We start from the raw sequence: 24681 nt of genomic DNA, 5'->3' as shown, positions 1-24681 counted from the left end.
GCGCTGATGCCATAGCAGCGCTCACCAGGTGGCGTACGGTGCGACTGAGGGGCAAATTCAAATACCAACTGAAGCTTGACTCAATTCTCAGATTTCATTATTTAAATTTAATTCATTTATAATTACAATTACACACAATATTCCATATCATATCATATTTCACGCATTTAGTTCCCCATTCTTGAACATCCTAATGAGTTCAACCGCCCTGGGCCTCGCAGCATAAATATCGCAGCAGATCCTATCGATGTATTGCAGAAAGTCTCGAAGATCGTTTGAGTGGCGGTATTTGTTCAACAAATAGGAATCCATAAGGACTTGACGGCGGAATTTGTTGTGCAGATAGATCCACAGCTTGGATTTCGTCGCAGGATCTGCAAGAATAAGCATTCTTTAGCTTATTTCAATACCACGAAACAACTTACAACTCACCTCTGCCGATGTACCAATCCGTGTCCCGAACTTCAATGCTATCAAAGACCAAACAGCCACGATTTTGCACGTAATCCATGTTCCTGAGGAGCCGCGGCTGGAATTTCATGTGGATCTCAAAGGTTGTGATCTTCCGATGCTTGAACATCATTAGGCCCTTGTCCATGAATTTGTCGATGAACCAGATGCTTTGGCAGTGATTCTCCACCATGTTTCCAACGAGATCTCTATAGTTCGGGCACAGCGGCAGCTGAAATCGGTTGGGGCACTTATGGAAATACTCCAGATGCTGCTTCACGGTGTTGTACTCATGAAAGACACGTTCTCGGACCTCCAGAGCCTGTGCTTTCGCTCCACGCACATTACTCAGTATCTCGAACAAATCACTTCCCAAGAAGTCCACTAGCGATTGATCAGGTTGAGTCACTTGATGCAATTCCACAGGTGCTCCTGAGCGTTCATGCTCACTCTCAATGAATATTGAGCCCAAAGTCGTATTCTCATAAGTCAATGAACGATTTGAACTTATCTTCACAGACTCAATGGTGGATGAAAGACTTTTAGGAATGTCCACTTCCACTTCACTCTTCCTAGAGTTCTTATGAATTGTAAATGTCTCTCGACGGATATTTCTGGACGGCACCTCACGAGGACGCCATTCCCCAAGTTCTGGAACAACTTTCGTGACACGAAAGATTGTGTTGTCCAGCGTCATATTTGGCGAGGCGTGCATATCCGCTGATGTATTGTCCATAATACTAGCAGCTTCAACATAAGACTCTTCCATGAGCATCTTCGTGTCTGATAACTTCGACTCTTCCATCATCTCACAAGAAACTGTGGAATTCTGGACCGAACAGTTGGCTTTACTCCAATCTTCGGGCATTTCACCAAAATTTTCCTTCTTCAGAGATGCATCAGTGGGTTGAATATCCAATTTTTCCATCGTAGATCGAAGTTCTTCAGTCTCTTGTTGCCCAAAACTTTTCTCCAGACTCTCGTGAGTTAATCTTTTATCACCGTCCTTCATTTTCCTTCTCACTCCACCAATAATTGGATTCTCATTCTCAATTTCCATCTGATCCTTCTCAGATTTCTGAGCTAGATAGCTCATGTCCATCGCTGGCAATTGACTATGAACTTCGGACACATTCATCGTGTTTAACTCATGAGGAATTGAACGGCGGTCGAACCAAACAGCATCTCGATATGGTTCAGGACTGATTCTCATTTCCTGTACAGATTTCCCATCACTCTCATCAATGTTCATAGTGAGATTCATCTGGTTTTTGCCAGGTGGAAAGAACACTGTTCTACGGTTATTCTTGTCTGTTTTCACCGCATTCTGAACACAAATACTCATTTCATGACCAGAAACACCTGTGATATTCATCTCACTGCATTCGGCAGGGTAGAGATTTGTTCTGCAAATAATCTTCCCAATTTTGTTCATGCCCTGATTGCAAATGCTTTGTTCCTCGCTAGAAACTCCAGTGATGTTCATTTCATTGCCACCAGAAGGGAAATAAATCGTTCTACGATCCTTCTTTGTTTTACTCTCCATCTCCTGAGGGCAAATACTCATTTCCGGGCGACATTCCTGGTCAGAAACTCCTGTGATGTTCATTCCATTATTCTCTGGAGGGAAAAAAACTGTTTGGCGATCATTTCTTACCACCTCCTCTGTACTCTGGGGATAAATGCTCATTTCCTGCTGAAGCTCCTGTCGTACAACTCCAGTGATATTCATGTCATTCTCACCAGGACGATAGTATACTGACTTCCGATCCTTATTTGTCACAGTCTTCGTCTCAAGAGTACAGACGCTCATTTCCTGTTGGAGATCCTGATTAGAAACTCCAGAAATGTTTATACCATTGCGTTCTGTGGAAAAATAAACTGTTCTGCGATCCATCTTAGTCACATCATTTGCATCTTGCGGACAAATGCTCATTTCCTGCTGAGGCTCCCGACCAGAAATACCAGTCATGTTCATCTCATTGCCATCAGAAGAGAAATAAACTGTTTTTCTACCCGCACTTGTCACTTTGCCAGTGTTTTGAGAACAAAGGCTTATTTCCTGATCACAAACTTCTGTGATATTCATTCTATTATTTTCTGGAGGGAAGAAAACTGTTTGGCGATCCTTCCTTGCCGCCTTCGCCGTCTCCTGAGGAGTAATGCTAATTTCACGTTCAGGATTCTGGACAGAAACTCCAGTGATAATCATGTCATTTTCACCAGGACGGAAGTAGACTGACTTCCGATCCTTACTTGTCACATTCTTTGTCTCCTGTGTGCAAATATCCATTTCATCTGTAAGATCCTGACCAGAAGAACCAGTAACATCAATGTTATTGTCCTCTGGAGAGTAGTAAACTGTCTTTCTGTCCTTCCTGATCAGTTTTATCGAATCCTGATGACATATCCTCATTCCCTGGACTGTTCTCTCATCAGACACGCCAGTAATATCTATATCATTGTCGTTAGGAGAAAAAACTGTTGTTTTACGCTTTTTCTGGATTGTCTTCTCAAGACCTTCTGTATTGAATAACACTTTAGTATCCGTCAGATTCATTTGATTGTTGTCCGCTGAGAAAAGTTCGGTCTTCCTCGTCTTCCTGTCTTGCTTACTGATTTCAGTAGTTGGAGTGTTCAGGGACATCTCCATTTCCACACATCTCACACTTCGATTGCCTTTCTGGTCATCTTGATAACGTGATATGTTCATTTGCTCTCCATCAGAAGCAAAGTGTATGGTTTTCTGCAGATTTTTGGTGCGATTTCCATCTGGATTCTCACACACAGTCATCTCATTGTCCTCCTTAGTGAAATAAATTGTCCGTCTGCCAGTTTTACTCACTTCGGGCAGATTAGAAATCTTTCTTTCTGTCATTTCAGTGAGCTCTAGGTGATACTCATCCGAAAGCTGCCTCCTCTTCTTGTCAGGAAAGATCTCAGTAAAGTTCAGGCTTATTTGATCCTGCTCAGCATAACCACGCAATTTCTCATTCATTTCCATTACTTTCAGCCTGCTCTGGTTCTCTTTGAGGTCATCATGGAGTGATGATATATTGAAATTGCACGTGCTTTCTCTCATCATTTGCGATTGGGTGAGAGGACTGGGGACAAATGTGCACTCAGACAATGCATCCTTTCCCACGACTTTGGGATCCGCCAGCCACGCAAAAGGATTCGTCTTGAGCAGCCTGGGCGGACTTTTCATGAACTGCTTGGAGCTCTCTTTTCTCACATTGGGCTGATCTCTCAATGAGATGTCCATTTCAGTGTCTCCAAGCATTGTTGAACTGGCCAGAGGCGCCTTTCTGCTGATGTTACCAGACCAAATGGTGACATCGGGAATCTCATTCTCTTTGTTAAGCGGATCCATCTGATGATGTACTGCTAATTCAGGGTCAATCTCCATGGCCACTGAGATATTGTTGTCCTCATATTTCTTCTCTAAGCTGGAATTGTTCAACGGGACATTGGACTCTGCAGACTCCTCATAGGAAGTGCCCCAAACTGTGTTTTTGTCCTCATCCTGGATGAATTCCCTACAAAAATGATCTTTAGGCATGCGACAAGGCAAAATATACCGCAAATTATCTCACTTGACGGATTTCTTCCCGGAAAAACTGATCCTTCGGATGAGTTTTGTCTTCGTATCCGCCGTACAATCCGAGGTGTCAGGATCGCAGGGTTTCTTCAGAATCTGCAAGGAATCTCACACTTTTCACCAATCCCACATCATCAATCACCACTTCACCGCTTACCGATGATCTTTTGTTATCCCGCTTCCTCTCTTTTCCATCCATTTTCACGAATTTTCATCAATTTGCATTGAGCGACGCACACACTGAACGCTTGTTTTTTGAATGATTTTCATTGACAGCGCAAGCGCGATCGCAGCGCACTCTTTATAAACACTCCATTCAAATTTTATAGCATCATCCATAATACAAATTTATTCATGAATTTCCAGCATTTTTATCTGCAATTCATCCCTCAGTTCATCAATTCTCTGCTCCCAGCGTTTCTCCCAGTACACCGACATCAGTGGCTTGGCGGCTTTTCCCACAGAAATCGCCCACGGTAAGTAATGCTGCACATACATCTTCCGTTGCCTGTAGAAGAAAAAACCGTTAAAGAGGGCTCTTTTTGATGGCACTTCCGCATCTTTACTTTGGCCTTAGTCTGGCTGCCCCAAATACGGCTCCACCCCAACACATTGGCAAGTCGGTATTAAGTGCCTCTACCCACTTTACAGCCACTTCTCCAAGCATATTTGTGGGCATCCCTAAAACGGTGTGAATCAAATCGTGACACTCTCGGTATCGTGTCATCACGTATGCCAGTTTGGCGTCCTCCAGGAATCTCACCTCCATCCTCGAGTCTGGCGTGACCTTCTGTAAACCCAGAAAGACACCTTAATCCTCATAATGCGATAGCTTATCAGAAAGAATTACAACATTGTCACTCAGGAATTTCCAATAGTGATGACCAAATGTATCTGCGGGCAGTTTTCCCAGGCTCTCGAGGTCCACAGTGCGAGAATTGATGCGTGGCATATCGTCGAGGATCTGCAGGCCCTCTTCGCATGACTTCATCTCCTTGTGGATGCGCCTCAGTGCCACCTCGCCTGTTGTTTCGCCCAGACACGCTATCATATCGTGCCTAAAACGGATGAAATCATCAATTTAGTGGTAATTGGACACTTTTGCAGGTGTGCAAAAACCTTCTTGGATCCAACAATGCCGCCACTGAGGATCCAATGGACAGAATCTTCCTCTGAGTCTCTGTCACCGGGATTTTTCTCATGTGAAAGTCATCTTCGAAGCGTCCTGTCGACTCCACAGATAATCTTCTGAATCCCTGCAATCGCCCGAACAGGGAAATCCCTCTCAAAGACCTAAAAACAACACAAGGAAGCTTTAATGAGAGATATCACGAAAAACTCTCCATGAAATGGATAAAATGGCAAATAATAAGACACTTCTACTTGCGGTATCTTTATTGGTATTACATAGACTTACTTACTATGAATTTCATGTATTTTTTTTCTTGTATAATTATTAATTTTCTTCACTTATGTCCTCTCCTTTTTCTCTTCATTATAAAATAATATAGCAATTATTATGTTGTGTGTAATCCATAAGAGTTAGGCACAAAACTACTACTTGTGGTATTTTATCTCAATGACTTTATCATCTTCTGTTGCGCAAAATCCTTCCCTTGCTTTTATTTATTCCCTCTGTTTAGCTGCTCTATTGGTTTCATATTTCATTCTCACTGTTTTTCTTCTCTCCTGCTATTCATTTATTCTATTGGGGAGCAAATATTGTGGCGAATTGTTCCGTATGAAAATATTACTTTCTCAATGTACACATTTATTGTTTCATATTATTTTTTTTTCTTTCATCTCAAAAGCGCGAACCTTGCGTGCCTCTTTTGCCTTCGATTTTGCACATACAAAAAAACGAAGGGAGGAAAAATTGTGTGTTTTCAATGTGAAGTGTGAAAGAGAGGGAGAGAGATAAATGGCAAATGGATAAGATTAGAAAACAAAAGTTATATGCAAATGGGCACAAAATAATTTATATAAATTCAAGAATAAGTCCATCGTGTGTGGAGATTATTATCAAAAAATGTCTCGATATTCCTTAAAGGGGCCTTAAAACGATTTCTATCATCATCATCCTTATCCTCACTAAAATGATTAATTTTCATCATTATCATCGCATCTCTGCAGTCCGCGCGAGCATCGCTCCTCGTTCCTCCGCCCATTAGCTGGTGCTTCTCGCACTCCCTGACATCCGGAGAGGGTGTGCCTCCGCACAATTACCAAGTATGTGTCAATTTACGCGATATCCTTTGCCCTGGGCGGCGCAGGGCCTCCCAACGTCCGCTAAACTCTATATCCTCTAATTTATATAATGTGTGTGTGTGTGTGTAGAAAAAGTAACGAAAATGTCTGTCATTCCGCCTGATCCGGTGTGTAAGTGTGTGTGTGTGTGTGTGTGTGTGTCGCTTCGATGTCCGGAGTGGAATCCAGCCTTCGCGGTGCGAGGATGGCCTTAGGAGAGGTAGCTGGGAGCCGCCTCGTAGCGCCTCTGTATCTGGTCGTACGTGAACTTGACGAAGACATCGTACTGCTCAGCGAGCTTGGATGTCAAGATGAGATCGTACTGCTCGCGCAGCTTCTCCTCCTGCTCCTTCAGCATCCGCCCACATATCAGTTGTACTTGCTTGAATGTGAAGAGAGCCTTGTCCGGATTCTTCATGGTTGGCGGCGTGTCCGGACGCCGCGGGCTGTCGTTTCCCATCTCCGAGCCACTCGACTCTGAGTCTTGCATCCGTTCAATGGCCACGGCGCTCAGCTGCTTCGTCCTGTGGAGTCTCTTGATCTCATCGTGCACCGTCTGGGCCATCTTCTCCGGCGTAAGAATAGGGTACGAAGGTGTCTTGGCGAAGGGGGACGATGATGGCTCCGTAGCACACCCGCACGCGGCGTCACGCACGCTGGGACTCGCTGTGGCACTAGAATTCGCCCCGTACGGGCTGCAGCGGCGCCTCTTCGACGGGCGCTGATTGATGGACTCCCAGTCGAGGGAGCGTTTCAGGGTGGCGCACGCCATTCAACCGCCCCACTCACGTCCGGTCGCCCCAGCAAAATGTCGGAAGGCCTCCTTCGGCGATTGTGTTGGTGAGACTGCCTGCAAGATGTCGCACGTCAGCCACTCACATCGCCTCTTTGCCCTCGCTATTTTTACCTCTTCTTGCTGCCCACGGCCGCTCCAGTCCTCAAATGGTCACTGCACAGAAATGCCCAGGTCGTCGCAAAGTCCGGTTCAGCCCCTATGGTAGCGCCCCAATCGTCACAAGGAGAGAACAAAATGATTCACTCAACGCACACTTGAGTGGTTCGGCCACTAATCACACTTACTCGCTCCCTGTCCAGCGCACTTCCGCCCAATGTTCACACTGCACCTCCACAATGTGCCCGGAAGTTCCAGTTGGACCCCGAGTTGCTCGCTTTTCACAGATTCTTACACAAAAGAACACCTTTTCCTCGCTCTCGCGATACTACACAATGACAGCCATCGCATCTGGCAACACGCTCGCATTCTGACGACTTTCCGAAACTCACAATGCCAATTTGAATGGACCACTAAAAAGCTATGAAATCATACTTCTTGGGCAATTCCAGAAGTTAATTGCATTGCTAGTAATTAAATTTTGCCATTATTCATTGATATTTTGTCCAAATTATGCCAAAAAGAGCCCATCAAATTACTCTTTGGCGTCATATCGTGAAGTTGGCAGCATACAATCATATAAGATTCCGAAAAATTCGAATTCGTTGTCATTTCATGTTTCATGCAACATCAGTGAAACGGAGGCTCATAAAACGGCCGTTCTGAAAACCCGCCGCTATTTGTAAGCATATCTATCCATTAGAAACTTCTGATAAAAAAATTAATCTCGATTTCTGTAATATGAATGTGATTTTCAAAAATTTTCCTGCTCGATAGGATTGATCTTTTTTCTTTTTTCTATTTATCTGATAATTTGAAATTATTCTCATTACTTTCTTTGTGAATTCAACTTTTAGATAATGAGATTGAAAACAGGATATTTAGGAAAATCGCAGATTGAGAGCAAAAAACTTTTGATAAATTATATATTTCAATGATTATTATCCTCAAATTTATTGAGCATTCTGCGATAGATAATATTTCTAGATTTTGTCAGACCTGAACTCTAGACTGAATAGAATGAATTCCTTGATAAATGATGAATTTTTAAAAATTTGCGTTCTGGAGTTATCGGAATACTTGCATAATTGCCACGGCAGCAGGTGTGCTGTGATAAGAAATCCACAAGGCATTTGACATTTCAATGGCACCGTTTTACTGCTTTCACATAAAATCCCTGTTCGCAAGATTCTATTCATGGGCAATTAAACCTCATTATATTGTTTGATCTTTGCAATTTTTATGGTTATTTAAATATTTTCGTCTCTTATGTCTAAAAGGCTGCAATTGATAAGTGACGTAGAATTTTTTTTGGACAGATTTACTATGTGATTATTTTAGGACGGATTCTCACTTAAACCCATTAAACCATTATTTGTGCGACGGTATGGCTTTTTCCAAAGCTCACTTGGGGATTGAGGAAACACTTTTGAGCATGTGTGACTGGCACTTGAGATAACAACGATTCATCTTATTGCCGAAACATATTCTTATCACACACGCCGTGAAATTTATGAGAATGGCGGAAACGGACACAGCAAAGAATATATTGTTTCATCTGAGTAAATATAGTATATTTCACCTACATAATGTCTAGCTCATAGAGTAAATCCCAGAGATTCTCCTGCGATCTCTCCGGGCACACAAATATTTTTGTGTGGTAATTTTCCTTGGTCGTAAAAAGAGATATACAATAAATTACAAATGTGTGAATGGCATCGAAAATTAGTGTCACAAAGCAATACAATGTCTGATTAACAGTAATTGTCACTAATCATCTTGATATTTACAACACCGCTAGTTGCACTACACCTTTGGTATGACACTGAGTGGCCAGCGGAAACCCTCTGCTACACCGCCTCGATCTTCTCGGGCAGGATCTTGCGCGGCGTGGTGTCCTTGGGTCGGAATGTGACGTAGGTGTAGAGAAGGCTGGCCAACACGCTGATGTTGATGCCGATGCAGTTGAGCCAGGAGAAGACGTAGTCGCCGCCCACGAACATGCCCAGGTAGGTCACGCTGATGTTCTTCAGGCAGCCCACGATGGTGGTGGTGAGGGCGGAGTTGTACTGCGTGCACAGAATCGTGCTGTAGGACAGGATGAAGCCCATGATGCACGACAGCAGGAACTGCACCGTGAACAGGGGGTCCGTCCACATGGGGAAGGCCACCGACTTACTGAGATCGCCCACGGCCCACGTGATGAGCAGCGCCGGCAGGATCATGTACAGGGAGTTGTAGTACATGAGGCCGTACTTGCCCATGTCCACGCTCTCCAGTTTCTTCTTCACGTACACACCATTGGCGGCCGTGAGGGCGTTCGTAATCATGATGAAGGTGTAGCCTTCCATGTTAAAGCTGAGATCATCGCTGGCCGCCAGCAAAGCGCCGCCGACCATCGCGTACACGCTGATCTGCACGGGAATGCTGGGCCGAATGCCCAGTACCTTCAGTTCCAGGAACATCGTCATGAGGATGGAAAATCGCCTCAGGGCAGCGAACATGGGCAAGCTGAGCGCCTTAGTCCCACCCAAGCCGAAGATCATGTTTCCCATGTACAGCAGCGGCAACGGAAATAGCTTCCGCGGTGTATCCCTCGTCATATCCGGGAACGTCAGCACGCCCACCTTCTTCGCCACCCATAGCACCGTAATTCCCGCCAGCATCTGACCCAGACTCAGCACCAGGAACGACGGGAAGTGATAGGATGTCAGGACACTCTTGTTCACCACTGTGATCATCAGCGAAGCCACTCCGTAGAACACCGCACTGCCCACCTTCTTCAGGTACAGCGCTCCCGCGCCTCCGTCATCCTCCCCCAGCAATGGTGTCGCCATCGAAGCCCCTCGCCCCATGGCTGAAAAGTGCACACGAATCAAAAAGCACTTAGCACGCCAAGCATTTGCAAGTCCACTGGCCTGATTTCACACTTGGCCCACTAACACACTGGATTGCCGGGCTAGAACTGCATCGGCAGCACTATCTATCACACCGCTACCCAGCGAAACAGCCCGGAAAAGCCTCGTGGAAATATCAACATCCCGCGGCCACGATGACAGGCCATCTGACGGCTGCCGCGCGCCGCACCGCGACACCCCGTCATTTGCATTGAGTAATCGCCAAATATACAAACACAATTGATCAATTTACCTCATCGGCATTGACTCGTCTTGCTATTTCCTTGAAGAGTCTCCACTTTTTGTGCCTAAACACCACTTTCGCACCTTGTTTTGCGCTGTTTTTTGTTCAGCCGCCGCGCTCAATCCAATGACACTCCGGAATCTCCGGAAATTCTAGCGCGCGCGCAATTCAAATTCACCGTGCTCTCGCCTTTTGTGTGAAAATGGGAATTCCCGTGTATATTTCTCCATAAATAGACATTATCCCTGCACACACTCAACTCGGCACTACCTCCTGTCGCTCTTCACACTCCCCCGACCGCCGCTGGAGCGTCCCGTGCGTATCTTAGTGCTGGACTTTGTCTCATTGCTCACGCGAGAGGCTTTCGAGGCACTGACAGACCCACTGCCACTGCTCCCGGCGCCCCCATTGCTGCCCTGTGTAGTCCGAGCGGCGATCTGTGTGCCATTGTTGCTGCTGACTGGTCCCAGATTTGCTCCATTGTTCACAATCATCTGAGGCTGGCTGATGGCCGTCAGGCTGGGATTGGGTTCACTCATGTTCAATTGTTCGTTGAATGTGAGACAAAAATCGCCAATCTTGTGAATATCCCCGTTCTTGCCTGAGTACAGCGTCAAACACTGGCGCCAAATGGAGGCGTAGCCCTTCGTGAGGCGTACAATATCACCCGGAATCAGCAACTTCCCGGGCTCGTCCCAGATCGACAAATTGATGCATCCCGTTGGGTCGGCAATCTTAAATGTTCGCACCTCGCGATTCTCCTTTGTCACAGTGGCTGCGCCCACTTCCAACACGATAAAAACGACATTGATGTTCTTCAGCCCTGGGCGGATGTCCTTGATGGCTGTACAATCTGTGGTGAACATGTTCCGAGGAAATCTGTGGGGAGAATTGATGGATAGTGTCTGGAAATCAATTTCTCCACGGCAATGTACTTACATTCTTTAGAGATTTCTCAGGTTTTACCTCCTATTTACAACTCATGCAATGTGTGACGGTGCTCTATGATCACCAGTGTTGCATTTTCTCAAATATTTAGTGACTCTTGGTGGAGATTTTGGCCAGAAAATCCCGGAAAAGCGTGATCCAGTGTGATGTGATGTGAGAGTGAGAAAACACAGCCAAACAGAGAACTCACAGCATTTCTGACAACTGGCCGCAGCGCCATCTACGTCGGCCATCGTTGGACCAGCAGCGACAGGGAGTTTTTGGGAAAATGGGAAAAATGGCTGAGGTGGAGAAACAGCTGGAGATCAAGCAGAAAGTGGAGCAGAACTGCGAGGAGCTGAAGATCAAGATGAAGGAGGTGCTGGACTTCCAGCGGGAGATGAAGCAGAAGGAGACGGAGCCCCAGGACAATAAGGTTAGGTTCCCTCGAGAAGTTTCCATTGTTTGACGGGGAAAATTCAATGTTGCTCCCTTTGTGGCAGGATATCGATGTGCCCGTGCGTAGTCAGATGAAGCGAGAGACTGAGGAGGAGGCTCCCAAGGCGGAGGACCCCCACACCGTAGCCAATGGAATTAAGGAGAAGGGGAACAAGTGTGTGAAGGAGAAGGACTTTGAGGGGGCGATTTACTTCTATTCTGGCGCAATTGAGATCTTCCCGGATGACCCCATTTACTACACAAATCGTGCACTGTGCCTCCTGCGACTCGATCGGCAGAATAAATGCATTGAGGATTGCAATATTGCACTGTCTCTGGATAGACAGTGCGTGAAGGCTTACTACAGGCGAATGCAGGCAAATGAGTCTCTGGGCAACACGGAAGCTGCTCTCAGGGATTGCGAGCAGGTGGTGAGGTTAGAGCCAAGCAATTTGTCACACCGTCGAGAGCTGGACAGGCTGAAGAATCGCCTGAAGAACGAGCGCAATCACTCGTCACGCGATGAGATAAACAACAATAGGAAGCGCGAGGAGGCCTGGAAAGGTGTCCCTGGGAAGCCGTGGAGTCGCCTCGATCGGGATGCCAAAGACGTGGACTTTGTGGAGAAGAAGCCACACCTCAGATCGAAGGTAAATAGTGCGACGAAAGCGAAAAGGAGGGAAGTTAATGGTATGTTTTCTTGCAGAAGAGTCTCAAGAGGATTGAAGTGGTTGAGCATCATACAGAATCGGAGCCCATTCCTGATCATGTTGTCGATAAGTTGTTCAACAACTTCACGGGTGAATTTAATCCATCGGCAAGTCCACCGTCTGTACTGGATTATAACACTTCCATGCTGGCGCTGCCCTTCTCACCGCGTCCGTCCACGAGTAAAGATGTGGAGGATGACGTGTTTGATCATCTGGCCAGGTACAACGAGCAGAAGAAGGAGAGTCCTCCGAGGCAGGAAATTGTGCCGAAACTGCCGCCCAAATTGAAAAAGCCTGAAGTGACGGTGGATCCGCCGCCACAAGACGAGCAGATGATCCCTGAAGTGCCGGGCACAACCGTCCAGTTCTGCAGCACGTGGAAAGATCTCACAGAGAAGAGTCGCGCACAGTATCTAGAGGCCATGGTGACGGCCAATAGTGGGGTGATTAAGGGATTGGGGCCTCTGCTGGACAGTAGCCTTCTTTCGCAACTTCTGGCCACAATGTGTGGACATTTTGTGAGCAATAATCTTCCCGTTCACAGTATTCTGGACGCCTTGGCGATTAATGATGAGATAAGAATTCTCTCCATGTTCATGTCGACTGATGATCGCAAGAACTTGGCGGATTTAATGGACTTTATGAGTAAATCGCATGTGGATGAGAACATCGTTGTGTCCATTCGGAAAGCTTTCGGTGCAAATTAGTAAGCAAATCCCGTAATTTCACGTCTTCTCTCTTTATAGTACCATAAGTGTTACCTTAGTTTATCCGAAAATCTGCTCTTAAATAAATGAAACAGAAATTCAAAGCAGAATGTTTAAATTTTCCTCTTCACTGTCGGAGATTCTCAGCAAGAATATGGAGCAGAAATGCGCCCCTAAATTTTACAGTGGAATCAATGATGAGTTGCCCTTAAATATTCAGACGATCCCGACAACTCTGCAGGAATGCTCAAATTCGGAATCCCTCTGGCGTGAGAGCACTTAATCTGGGAAATGGATGAAAATCATTTGCACTGTAATGCTCAGTGTGGTTGAGCTTGCATTTTCTGCAGTCTCTCTCGTCCGTCCCTCTTCAAGCGCTCCCTGACAGTTCAATTATGATGAAAAATTCCACCCTTTTGCCATGTGGCATCTCTTGAGGACGACAGAAATTGTGTCTCAAATGGCAAAAGTCAAAAGTCACACGAGAACATCCACTTTTCCTAATGATGGGTGATTTTTCTCTCTACAATTTCACATTTTGTCGTATTTTCTCCGCTACTTTTATTCAAATCTTTCCTCCTTTTTCCATTTTCCTCCAATGTATAATATAGAGTTCTTACAATATACCTTCTTTAGCACTACATAGAAATTTTCAAGAAAAAATAGAACTGAAATGGACACTACAGAAAATGTCGCCAAAATTTTATGTGTTCAAATTCCCACAAACAATATCAATGAAAAAAAGAAACTTACTCATATATATATATATGCAATGCAAATTCATTCTTACATCTTATCCCTTATCTAGAAGGTAAATTTGGAGGCTTTCTTTGGTCGAGGGAACCTCCCAAAAGAATTTACTGTGACTTTCCCAGCTAACAAAAGTGTGTTAATTGATCTATTTTTAGAGTTAATGTGTTAAATATTTGGTTGATTTCTTGTCGTTTTTTTTTCTTTTTTCCTCTTTCCATGATTCTCTTATTAATGACTCTCCTTAGAACCCTTTGATGCTTTTGTACTCTGGTATCGCCATTTTTTTTCACCCATTCTCGACTTTTCTGCAAATTTCAACACATTTCCATCTAATACGATCGTTTTCCCTTACGTGTGGATAAAAAATGATGTCCAAGATTTTCTCTTAATAAAGTAAAAGAAAAAAAATAGGCGTTTACATATTCAATTTCACCATCGACACTCTCCTTACACATAATTATACTCTCTACTCACTAAATGTTATATTTAACATTCTAAGTAATCTTATGACAATTGTAATAAGAGTATGAAAATTTTCTCTTCCCCGTTATTATGATTTTCTCTTTCTCTCTCTCTCAAATTTCAATTATTTTTTATTTCTCCTCTTTTGTGCTTTTTTATCCCCAAAATTCACTTTACACAATATTATATTGTTCTGCACTGATAAAACAAAAAAAAACCACACATCCCCCGAAAATAAAGAGAGAAAAGAACAATCAAGTACACGTATGTGAGCTTCAATCTCATTTTTAATGCAAGTCCCACATTTAATAATAGAAGAAAGAAATATGCCTGCAAAGGGGAAGACAAATAGACGTATAGAAAAACTGACGCACATTTGATGCCCAAAGAGAAAGAAAAATAGAGGAAAGACGTACAACACTGTCTATAACTTCACATAATAAAACATTTCTCCATCTCTTTGCTGTTCTCTTTCTCTCTTCTTTTTCTTGATAAAATAAGATTATTATACTTAATTAATCGTAATTATTAAATATAGAGCAGACCAGTGGTGGGGTATTTTTCTCCATCATCATCTCTTCCTCTTCTCTAAGCCCATAATTCAGTGAGGGAGTGTAATAAACACGATAAACTGGCAATTAGTTTCAATATATAGAAAAAATAACGCTTCTGCTCCTTGGAAATTCCTCCTCTCCCAACACTTCTTCTTCTTCACACCTGCTCTGCATCATTTTATCCCTTCTCTCATGTGTATTTGTGATGTTTCGTCGGCTCTCCCTTTAGAATTTCCTCCGATTCTCATGAACACTGGAAAAATAGCCAAAAGAAAGCAAGAATTAGAAATATTGATGTGGACAGAAAGAACAATTTCTCCCAATATAAACAGTACAATCAGTCATATACAGAAAGACTCTTTTCTGCCATAAACTTAATCACTTTGCAAATTCACAATGAAAGTAACTCGGAAAAATAACAAAGAAATTGAAGAATTTAAAATTCTCCTGATGAATTTTCAGCCTATTCCCTGCGCACCAACGCACAGTCTCTCTGTATATGATACTTTCCTATATGTTAAACAGTATTATTAACAAAAATGTCCTTGTGAGTGGTCGAAAAATGATGAGACATAGCATTCACTTTGTAGAAAGACGAGAGATTTTTTGTTAATTCCTTAACCCAAACAACAAAATCACTAGTCTTCCATACAAAATGTGCCCCACAATTCCTGCATGTCGCCAACCATCACCACAGCAAACTCCACACTAAAGTTATGTTATATTGTTAAAGGCAAAAGGGGAGTTGGGATAAAGCATGCAACAAGAAAATTACAAGAATGAGAAAAAGCACCCCGTGTCGTCCTGCCGTGGCAGTTGCAAGTCAAATTAGACCATGTAAATTGCAGTAATTTCATTACAAAGAATGTAAGTCATCATAGAGGAAAGAGTTGAGCATTGTTTGCCATTTTGAAAGGAATTTTTTTCCGCTTTGCAACAGAAAACACAATCTGTATTTCTTTTTGTACATTATTTTCCAATTCTGCGTTATCTAAATGTAAAATTGATTTGCGAGTGACATCAACTTCTCCCTCTGTTTCTCCTTGGCAATTATGCCGCTTCACTCAATTCCTTATTTCTTTCCCCACTGATTCTTGGAAGTGTCATGAAAATGTCTTTTGAGAAAAGTACACAAAGAAAATCTCTTGTGAATATTTCAGTATTTATCAATTACACGTAAATGTTTCTCTTACAATCAGGTTTCTTTATCCAAATACCACACGAGGCAAGAAGCAGCAATAATACAAAAGCTTAGCAATAATATGAGATTAGAATTATTTACACACGTTTCAGCTACAAAGCGATGAATTGTTGTGCCTTTTTGGAGTCAATAATTTAAAAAATGCATTCGCAAACTCATTTTTTGGATGTATTCAAAAAAAATTCTATTCTGTACGGAATTGCCGAGAATATGCAATGAATTTTAATAATTCCACTCCCCAAAAAAAGAAGCACCATGATTTGTGTTCGTTGCAAAGCAGGCATCAACACATTGATTTCATTACCATAGAAATTGGTTACCGGAGACAGAAAAAACACATCCACTTCATCCCTGAGGGAAGTGCAAGGGAGAAAATGATGGCAAATGAGAAACTCACCTCTGCTGTAGCAAATACTGTGCCGTCTGTATTTGCTTTGGTGTCCCGGTGATGGTGATGATGCGATCATTTGAGCCGGGAAGTGGCTCATCGATCGTGATGAAAGCATTCGACTCAGTCCGGATGCGACGAATGCGTCCGCCACCCTTTCCAATAATCGCACCAGCCAACTGCCAACGCCAGCCGCCCCCCGGATAAATATGTGGCAACCCCCCGCCGGAAGGACAGAAGCGGAGCGACATGAAAGAGAAAATTGCATCAATCAAGGAGATGGGAAGGAACGAGTTGCAAAAATACTCTGTTATAAATCTCACGAGAGAAAGAGAGACTCTTTCCTCCACCCATCGCCAGCCACCCATGAAGGCGCTTTATCTTGCACACTTATGATTCTAAATAAATAATTTTAAGTATAAACTCTCATATACTCACGTCTTTGGGTATTGTGACTTGAGTCGTATTCTTTCCATCCATCTCAATTGGCCCAGAGCCGCCGCCATTGCCACCCATGCTGCTCATATTGCCACCCACTCCGCCACCACCCATGCCGTAGCTGTTGCTCATGCCGCCACCCATGCTGCCGCCGCCCATGCCCATTCCCGAGCCGCCTCCACCGCCGCCGCCACCCATTCCCATGCCAGACGATCCGCTCACGCCGCCGGCACCGCCGCCGTTGCCCATGCCGCCGCCGTAGCTCATGCCGCCCATTGACATGTTCATGTTGGGGCTGCTGCCGCCCATCGGGCCGCCGCCGTTGCCCATTGGCGGTCTCGCCCACGGGTCAACAAAGTCCCGGCTCTCCATTGAGGCTCGGCCCATTGGTCCGCCGCCTCCGCCACCGCCGCCGCCGCCGCGACTGCGATCCATATCCCCGCGTCTGTCGCCGCGCTCTCCGCCACCGCCGCCAAAGCGATCCATTCCGCCCGAGCGGTCGCCTCCGCGCGGATTTCCACCACCGCTGAATCTGGCGCCACCGTTGCGGAACCCATTGCCGCCCCCATTAGCCCCATAACCGCCGTACTCCTCTGCGTAAACATCGTCGAAGTTGAGCGGATCGTAGTTGTGCACTGGCCCACGGATTGGTGTCTGCAAGGATCAAAACCATAACACATATATATCAAGATAACGAAAGAGAAGAAAATCCCTGAGATCCGAAGAAATTGTATCATTAGGCCAACATAAAGTTTTTGAATGTTTATTAATTGGCAAAGAAAATACTTTGCACAAAATTTGAATCAAAATTTTTCTTTTAACTCGAGACATTCTTTTGTTTCAATCCAATTTCTCTATATTTAGCATAAACACATTAGCAATTTAAATCTATTCATCAAGATAAGAAAACCTAACTGTATAGGAATTAAGAACATGAATGTCTTTAAAACAAGTTATATTCTTCAAATACTTGAAAACTTAGTGCATTCGAACTTTCTGACAAATAAATCCTGACATAAAACTAGAATCATATTGAGAAATTCTCAACTGTGTGTGTTAATAAAGTTTCCCAATTGTTCTTTTGCCAATATAACATGAATAGAAACCATATGGTACAAGATTTAACTACTTTCAAATGAAATTCATCCCCAAGTTAGTCACGGAGGGAAAGTACCACTCAGAAAATATTGCTCAAATCTTACAAATTTTACCAATATCTTCTCAATTCCACTTGACGGAAATCCCATTTGAAGTACCCTCAGAAAGTCTTTCAAAGATACTTTTCTTTTTTTCCAATTAGTCCTTCTCAGTCCGCACATTCGCTCTTCGCTCTGGTCTTTGGGGTCAAAGAACAAAGAATTTCTCAATGGCCTTTGACGGAATTTCACCAACAAATTTTCCTACTTGAAGAAAAAGGAAGACACTGAGCGTATACTTACCGATTTAACAAGATTCACAATCTCTTTAATGGAATCAATACAGTGATCTGGCTTTCCGAGAATCTGCACAATCCTATCTGTGCTCTGTGGTGCAAGATTCGAGAAGATTTTGATGCGAGATCCAATTTTCTGCGATTGTGGGAGAGAAAACAAAGAACAACAAAGTTAAATACAATGTAAATAAATTGATCTTTTCTCTATTGGCAATTTCTTCACTATTCCACCCCCTTTTTTCCATCCACCAAAGCCAGTATTTTTCCCATATTCTGTTTTCCTCACACAGATTTCGGCATTTCCTTCTATTTCCCCGGACGCGCACCATTCAAAGTTTTTCAATCTTTCATGCAAACACTCCTTTTTTCTACAAGTCGGAAAGATATATTTTCATAGCTCAGAAATAGTACTTTTTAGTAATAATGCTGAGTTATTCTTCAGACACTCTTTCACTCAACTTTTTCCTCTCTCTCTCTCTTCATACATCCACTCTCAACCACCCTCTTCACATTCTTCATCCCTTCACGGCATAGGTTATACGTATGTACGGGAATTGAGGAGAATTTATTAAACTTCCGGCATTTATTTGAGGGACAAACACCATCAACTTTATTCAGCACTTTTCCTTCCATCTCAACTATTCACTCTCCCTCTCTTCCTTCCTCGCCTCTTCACTTTCCCACTGCCTTCCTTCGACACGACGAAAAGGATATTCACACAATTTCTATGCTTGCGAAAAGTGAAGGGAAAAAAAGTGTATAAAATGCACATTCATATAAAAACCACTTTTCCATGCCTTCCAACCTTCTCTCCTAAATTAATATCACTTCCATTTTTACACATTTCAACACCTCTAGCTTCACACTCTTCACTTCCTTCCGCAAGGAGGTAAAGATTCAATAAACACAAATTTTTCATTTTCATCCCCCTTTTCAACCCACCTTCCCTCACTCCGCGCGCATTAAATTAAATGCCCACCCATTTTCCCGGATTAAGAATGAGAGAACGATTTTGCAGTGAGGAAAATCATTTGCCAACAATTCATTAATTCCTTCTCCTCCTTTACTGAAGCAGTTTTTCGTCTGATTCCATCAATCGGATCTCAAGAGAAAGAGCGAAAGAGGCGAAAAAAAGTGCTCACAACCCCATAAAAAAGCCGTCCAACAAGGCGATTACATGGAATTAAAACGAGATCAAATTAATTTGGGTGTTTTAATTCAATTCTTTCTTCCTCTCAATTTAATCTTGAGTCTTTCACGCCCACTCACACTGACAAATGAGCACGACAGAATAGGGAGAAACCACATCACGATAATTCATTCTGTGCTATAGGTAAAATTCACTCATGAGTGACTTTAACATTTCTTCGCCACTTTCAGAACAATTTCCCAGAAATTACACTCAATACAATAAATTACCCTTAGCTTTCGCTACCACAAAAACACACGTTCCACTCTCGCCGAAGGATAATGGATGAATTGAGAGAGGGTCCCGCGATAAAGAGCCCACCCTCAATTGTTCACAAGACAGAAGGCACCAAAAATGTGTAGAGGAAATGAAAATTAGAAAAAATCACTCTTCAATATCTCGTCTCTCCCTCGACAAGACCGCACGTATAACAGTTTGTGGAGAACTAAACTCAATAGAGGTGCGTTTTTTCCTTCTCACACACATTTTACCCCTCAAAGAGCTTTCCTTCCAACCCCACTATTGGTAGATCTTCCCTTCAATTAATCTACCACCGTCCTGCTCACCCATCTGACTTCACTGGGACAGTTCAGTGGCGAAAAAGAACTGGTGGGGAGTGAAAAAGGGACGAAAAGCACAAAGAATTCGACTGAAAGTGTACCAGAGTGAAAAAGACAGGACACAAGTGGGCAGAACGCATGTGCAGGATAACTTTATTTCTCTCAAAAAGTCATCTCCTGTGAGAGAAATCCTCTCAGCAGGATGTCCCACTGTGTTTTTCCCGAAAGAAATCCTCTCACTTACTCTTTAAAATACTTGGACACTCAGGAAAAAAATACCCAACAACTTGTCTATTGATAGTTTACAACAGTGTTGCTCCTCTGCACACTTCATGGGAAATTCTCACTAGTGTCCAGTGTAAAAAGCGAGATGGATAGATGGGAAAAACCACCCCTATTTGTAGGTACCACTATCCAAATTGTGGTTCGTTAACCCATGACTTCACTCTCTCCCTCCTTCTCACCCTCACACCCATTTCACTCGCGCGTTTGTAGAGATTAAACCTCAACATGTTTAATATCATTTTCTGCAGATTAATTAAAGTTGAAAAATCGCCAGTTCTTTTCCCGTCATCATCCATCCACCCACTCAAACCACTGTTTATCTTCCTTAATGAAAATTCACGCTATGAATACTGAAAAAGAGAGCCACATTGCATGTGCCATTAAAAGCGCCAAATACATTTTGACTTACATTTTTACACATAGAATGTCAAATGTACAACATGAACTTTTAGTGTTTTGCCACAAAATTTCAACTGCAACTTTAATAGCAGTCCATAAAGTCACGTTTTAGTGGTAACTTTTGCTAATCTAAAAGTCACACGTAATTGATATTGCTGAATATAGTAGATACTGTCTAAAACGGACGAGGACTTTTTTTTATGTCACCAAACATCACCTTCCAGCAATTGTCACTAGGAAAACTCTGCACATCTCCAAGTTGACTAATGAAAATTCACCCTCAACAATAGACAAGTGAGACAAGTGTTGGAAATACGAATTGAAAAAGCCACTTCCGCCAGTGATAAATTCACATGAAAGGTGTAAAGTAAACTAATTAGCATGAAAATTCATAGAAATGGCAGGATATAAAGGATGAATGAGAAAATTTAATTTCCCACTCACCTGTTTCAATACGGATTCTTTTTCAAATACAACACCAACAGACTTTTACTGGGTTTTTGCCCTTCTCCCCTCCTGATATTCATTGCTCAACTGCTACTAAATATGTTATTAATGAACGGACATTTGTCAGAATTTAAGAGAAACATTCTCTTATAGGAAAATCTCCACATTATCTCACTCCTATCACAAATATCAGACTGTAAATGGAGTATTTGCTAAATAAACTAAAAAAGGACCAAATATCATCCTCTTCCACCCTTTAGGCAAGTGTATTTACTCTCCTTTTTCTTCTCATTTATCCTCCTTCAAACAATAACTCCACACAATAACACACATATAGAGAACCAGTAGAAAAAAAGCTAAAGCGTAAGAGAGAGAAAGAAATTTATCCTTGCTCCGTATGTTGCCCTCATTTCGATCCACATTATAACTAAACTCCACAATTCCACCTCTCAACGAACATTTTGCACCCACATGAACACAAGCACCGCAGGCAAACTTCTAACATTCCTGTGAATTCAGCAATACACAAGCAGAGGATCACTATCACCACTCACCTCTCACTTCACACCACTTGTGAATCCTCGAGGACTCAAGCTCCCCTAATAGCCGCCCTCTTTTTTCTCTCAGTGCACCACCCACATTCACACACACACCCTCTCCCCATTCAAAGGATACTTGCTACAGAGTGTGGCAAAGACACAAATTCTATTTACTCCGCAATCTCACTTCAACCCTTTACATGGATTTATTTGGAAAAGGACGAAAAAATGCGCTCATTCAGTCACACTCTCTTCCTTCATACTTTGCTATTGACACACAATCATGCAAATTACGAGCTGTGCAACACATCTCAGAGATCTATCAAACTCCCTTTCTCTTTGACAAATTCAAAGCAATTATAAATTAATATCGTTTTCTTTCGTGGTGACTTTTATTAGTTAAAATCAGTTATTGGTACAAATCACACATAAAGAGGGAACTGTGCCAAAAGTCCACTTGATATTACTAAAGCTCAATAAAAAATGGGAATTTAGGAGTTTTATATAACAATTGTATTGGGAAAAAGTACAACTGCGTAATACTGAAAGATTTAAAAAAAAACACAATACAATGAATTTAAAATACTTTTCACAGTATATCCAATTAATATTTCAACGGTTGTGCTTTCGCAAACACTCAATATGCCCAATATTCAGATGTGAATTGTTTTACAAACTAAAACACAATTAAAGCTATTGAGATAATTTTGGCTTTAATAGCTTGAATTTGAACTCTAAGCTTTTCACACGATATACCCAAAATTCAAAAACATTCATCGGTTTAATGCGCTTGAAAAATAATTTCAAATACACATTACTCTCCAAAATAGCAACCAATCACGCCTTTGAGGCAACCGATTAAAATACATTCCATTCCCTGTTCTACCACTTCTTAATGCACGCGAATATATTGGGAGATTTTCAGTAATAAGGATTAATCTGAATCACAAGCTAAAAATACTTAATAAATCGAATACAAAATATTATAGGTACATATAAATAAAATCACTGTTCCTCCGGTTTGTATTGTGATATTGATGACAAAAAGCCCATTTCCCTCTCTTCCCTTGATTACCCACAAATTCAATCAATTCCCCTTCTTATTGCATTCAGCTTTATTAACATGGGAAAATTAATTTTATTACTTATAGCCTCATTCTTGCAATAAACTCCTTCTCATCCGCCAGCAATATTACAGAAAAATGCCTTGATATATCTCTTTAAATTTCCAATCATTACACTATAGTTGGATTTATTGAGATGATGATTTAATGGCTCAATTTTGTTGAACTTCTTACAATTCCTGAGGCAGACAATAAGACATTCTAACCACATCAAATGATTGTGAGACAAGCAATCAAGATCAATTTAGCGATTAGTGAAGAGGTGAATTAATTTTTTGGGCAAAATCGTGGGTGTTTCACTCTTCAGTTTGTGGATATCCATTGGAATAAATTGACCACTTCTTTCTCTCACTCTATCTAAATTTATCGCCGCAATATGACCATTTCTTTCCATCAGTATTGATTGTCTGTCTCTTTTAGCATGTGTATTAGTTGTTTGTGTCAATATAGAGAGCCCACAGAACTTCCTCTTCGTCCCCTCTCTCTTTCAGTCCAAAACCCATTCTGCCCACCCTCAATGGACGCCAGGGTGGAAAAAGTGAGCAGTACACCTTTTCCGTAATATGTATGTGGAAATAATTCACTGTACTGTCCATTCTTCTCCACCCACATTCGGACAGTTTCCCTCGTCTAATGAGTGAAATCCAGTGAAAAATGTCCAATAATTTTCCTTTCACCTGATGTATTACCGACTTTTATGTACAACGTATCGACGTGTCACGTAAATAAGGTTGCTAATGACTACCTTAGGAAGACAACATTTCCATCTAGAACCATTTCCAACCATATTGACATCACAATATAAATGTTAGATAAGATTAAATGAAGGAAGGAATTTTTTCCCTATATTTCACCCTCAATGCGCCTTCACATGGACGCGCCGCGCTCTTCTTTTCCTTCCCATTAAATCGAAAAATGTGTTTTGTGTGTGACTGTATATAAAATTCAATTTTTAATCTAATCCATATATCCCATCAATTCACAAACACTGGAGAAAAACGTGCCTTTTCTCCCTTACACACTTCTCCACTCAATTTGAAGGATTTTTTTTTTCATCTCTCTCTCTCTCTCTCTTTTCATTCAACTTGCGCATTTTATTTCCAAAAATTCACATGAAAATCAAATATACGCATTCACCCATTTTCTCCCCCCCTTTCCACATTTTCTCGTCAAAATATGTATTTCAAAATCTCATCCTTGGAAATGTACTATTTGACTCATAAATTTTCCATTTCTTCAATTTGTTTTCCATCCACTTTTAACTCATCACTCTCTCTCACTTCCTTTCAACTCCATCTCCTCAACAATGCCTGAAGAATGTACTCAGCATTTTCAAGACAACTTCCCCGTCCATCCATTCCTTATACACTGCTTTACGACCCCCAAAAGCAGAATAACATGAATTATTGCATTATGCTGAGACAGTGAGGAGCAAAGTGTTGCAAAGAATAGAAAATGCACTTTAAAAACTGTCAGCAAGAGACAGATTTCTTGCCAATTCCCTCGCACACTTTTTCTCCCCTTCGGTGTAGGCTCCAAATATGTATCACAAACTTACGTCTCGCAACTCCTTGATCTTACTCCCGGCCTTGCCAATCACACATCCGGCGAGACTTTGATGGATGAGCAAGCGAAGATCAATTTCACCTTCCTCTTTCTGCAATTAAATAAACCAAAAATACATTATAGAGACAACATAAGAGGCAAGAAGGGCACGCGAAGTAAATGATAAATTAATCTATTAAATTTCCATGGCAAATACATATAAATTCCACATCTCCATCTCCCTCAGTCCTT

General features: G+C 42.3%; 6 protein-coding genes across 10 annotated transcripts in view; all 6 read right to left on the bottom strand.

The window, feature by feature from the left end:
* Window positions 1-89: 89 nt before the first annotated feature.
* On the bottom strand, window positions 90-4015 carry LOC132260725 (uncharacterized). The gene is made up of 2 exons (XM_059759035.1): window positions 433-4015; window positions 90-374 (listed from the first exon to the last, which is right to left on the bottom strand). The coding sequence occupies exons 1-2, from the start codon at window positions 4010-4012 to the stop codon at window positions 160-162; spliced, it is 3795 nt and encodes a 1264-aa protein (XP_059615018.1). The 5' UTR covers window positions 4013-4015; the 3' UTR covers window positions 90-159.
* A 365-nt stretch (window positions 4016-4380) lies between these two features.
* On the bottom strand, window positions 4381-10366 carry LOC132260733 (ubiquinone biosynthesis protein COQ4 homolog, mitochondrial). Of its 2 annotated transcripts, none has more exons than XM_059759047.1 (5): window positions 10341-10366; window positions 5171-5344; window positions 4902-5109; window positions 4618-4841; window positions 4381-4559 (listed from the first exon to the last, which is right to left on the bottom strand). In XM_059759047.1, the coding sequence occupies exons 1-5, from the start codon at window positions 10349-10351 to the stop codon at window positions 4400-4402; spliced, it is 777 nt and encodes a 258-aa protein (XP_059615030.1). In that variant the 5' UTR covers window positions 10352-10366; the 3' UTR covers window positions 4381-4399. The 2 variants fall into 2 exon arrangements, with proteins under 2 accessions (XP_059615030.1, XP_059615031.1); XM_059759048.1 differs by having other exon boundaries at window positions 4905-5109.
* Window positions 5672-7540, bottom strand: LOC132260739 (akirin). Its single transcript, XM_059759051.1, has 3 exons — window positions 7379-7540; window positions 7206-7290; window positions 5672-7148 (listed from the first exon to the last, which is right to left on the bottom strand). The coding sequence occupies exon 3, from the start codon at window positions 7068-7070 to the stop codon at window positions 6510-6512; it is 561 nt and encodes a 186-aa protein (XP_059615034.1). The 5' UTR covers window positions 7071-7148; window positions 7206-7290; window positions 7379-7540; the 3' UTR covers window positions 5672-6509.
* Window positions 8752-10321, bottom strand: LOC132260732 (UDP-sugar transporter UST74c). The gene has a single exon (XM_059759046.1). It carries the CDS (start codon window positions 10043-10045, stop codon window positions 9041-9043), a length of 1005 nt encoding a protein of 334 aa, XP_059615029.1. The 5' UTR covers window positions 10046-10321; the 3' UTR covers window positions 8752-9040.
* A 161-nt stretch (window positions 10367-10527) lies between the features above and the next one.
* On the bottom strand, window positions 10528-11461 carry LOC132260735 (SOSS complex subunit B homolog). Its single transcript, XM_059759050.1, has 2 exons — window positions 11271-11461; window positions 10528-11210 (listed from the first exon to the last, which is right to left on the bottom strand). The coding sequence occupies exon 2, from the start codon at window positions 11195-11197 to the stop codon at window positions 10598-10600; it is 600 nt and encodes a 199-aa protein (XP_059615033.1). The 5' UTR covers window positions 11198-11210; window positions 11271-11461; the 3' UTR covers window positions 10528-10597.
* Window positions 11462-13831: 2370 nt separating this feature from the next.
* The window catches only part of LOC132260731 (heterogeneous nuclear ribonucleoprotein K), a 35486-nt gene continuing 24636 nt past the window's right edge, over window positions 13832-24681 (bottom strand). For all 4 annotated transcript variants that reach the window (XM_059759043.1, XM_059759041.1, XM_059759044.1 and 1 more), the window contains 5 exons: window positions 24443-24541; window positions 18349-18477; window positions 16910-17563; window positions 16481-16650; window positions 13832-15135 (listed from right to left, as the gene is read on the bottom strand). In XM_059759043.1, coding sequence (XP_059615026.1) covers window positions 15108-15135; window positions 16481-16650; window positions 16910-17563; window positions 18349-18477; window positions 24443-24541 — 1080 coding nt within the window. In that variant the 3' untranslated portion in view covers window positions 13832-15107. The remainder of the gene's footprint in view (window positions 15136-16480; window positions 16651-16909; window positions 17564-18348; window positions 18478-24442; window positions 24542-24681) is intronic.

The sequence above is a fragment of the Phlebotomus argentipes genome, unplaced genomic scaffold, assembly GCF_947086385.1.
Source record: "Phlebotomus argentipes unplaced genomic scaffold, Phlebotomus argentipes genome assembly scaffold_18, whole genome shotgun sequence".
NCBI classification, from domain to species: domain Eukaryota; kingdom Metazoa; phylum Arthropoda; class Insecta; order Diptera; family Psychodidae; genus Phlebotomus; species Phlebotomus argentipes.
Note: the sequence above shows the minus strand (reverse complement) of the source record. Positions and strands in the feature narration are given on the sequence as shown.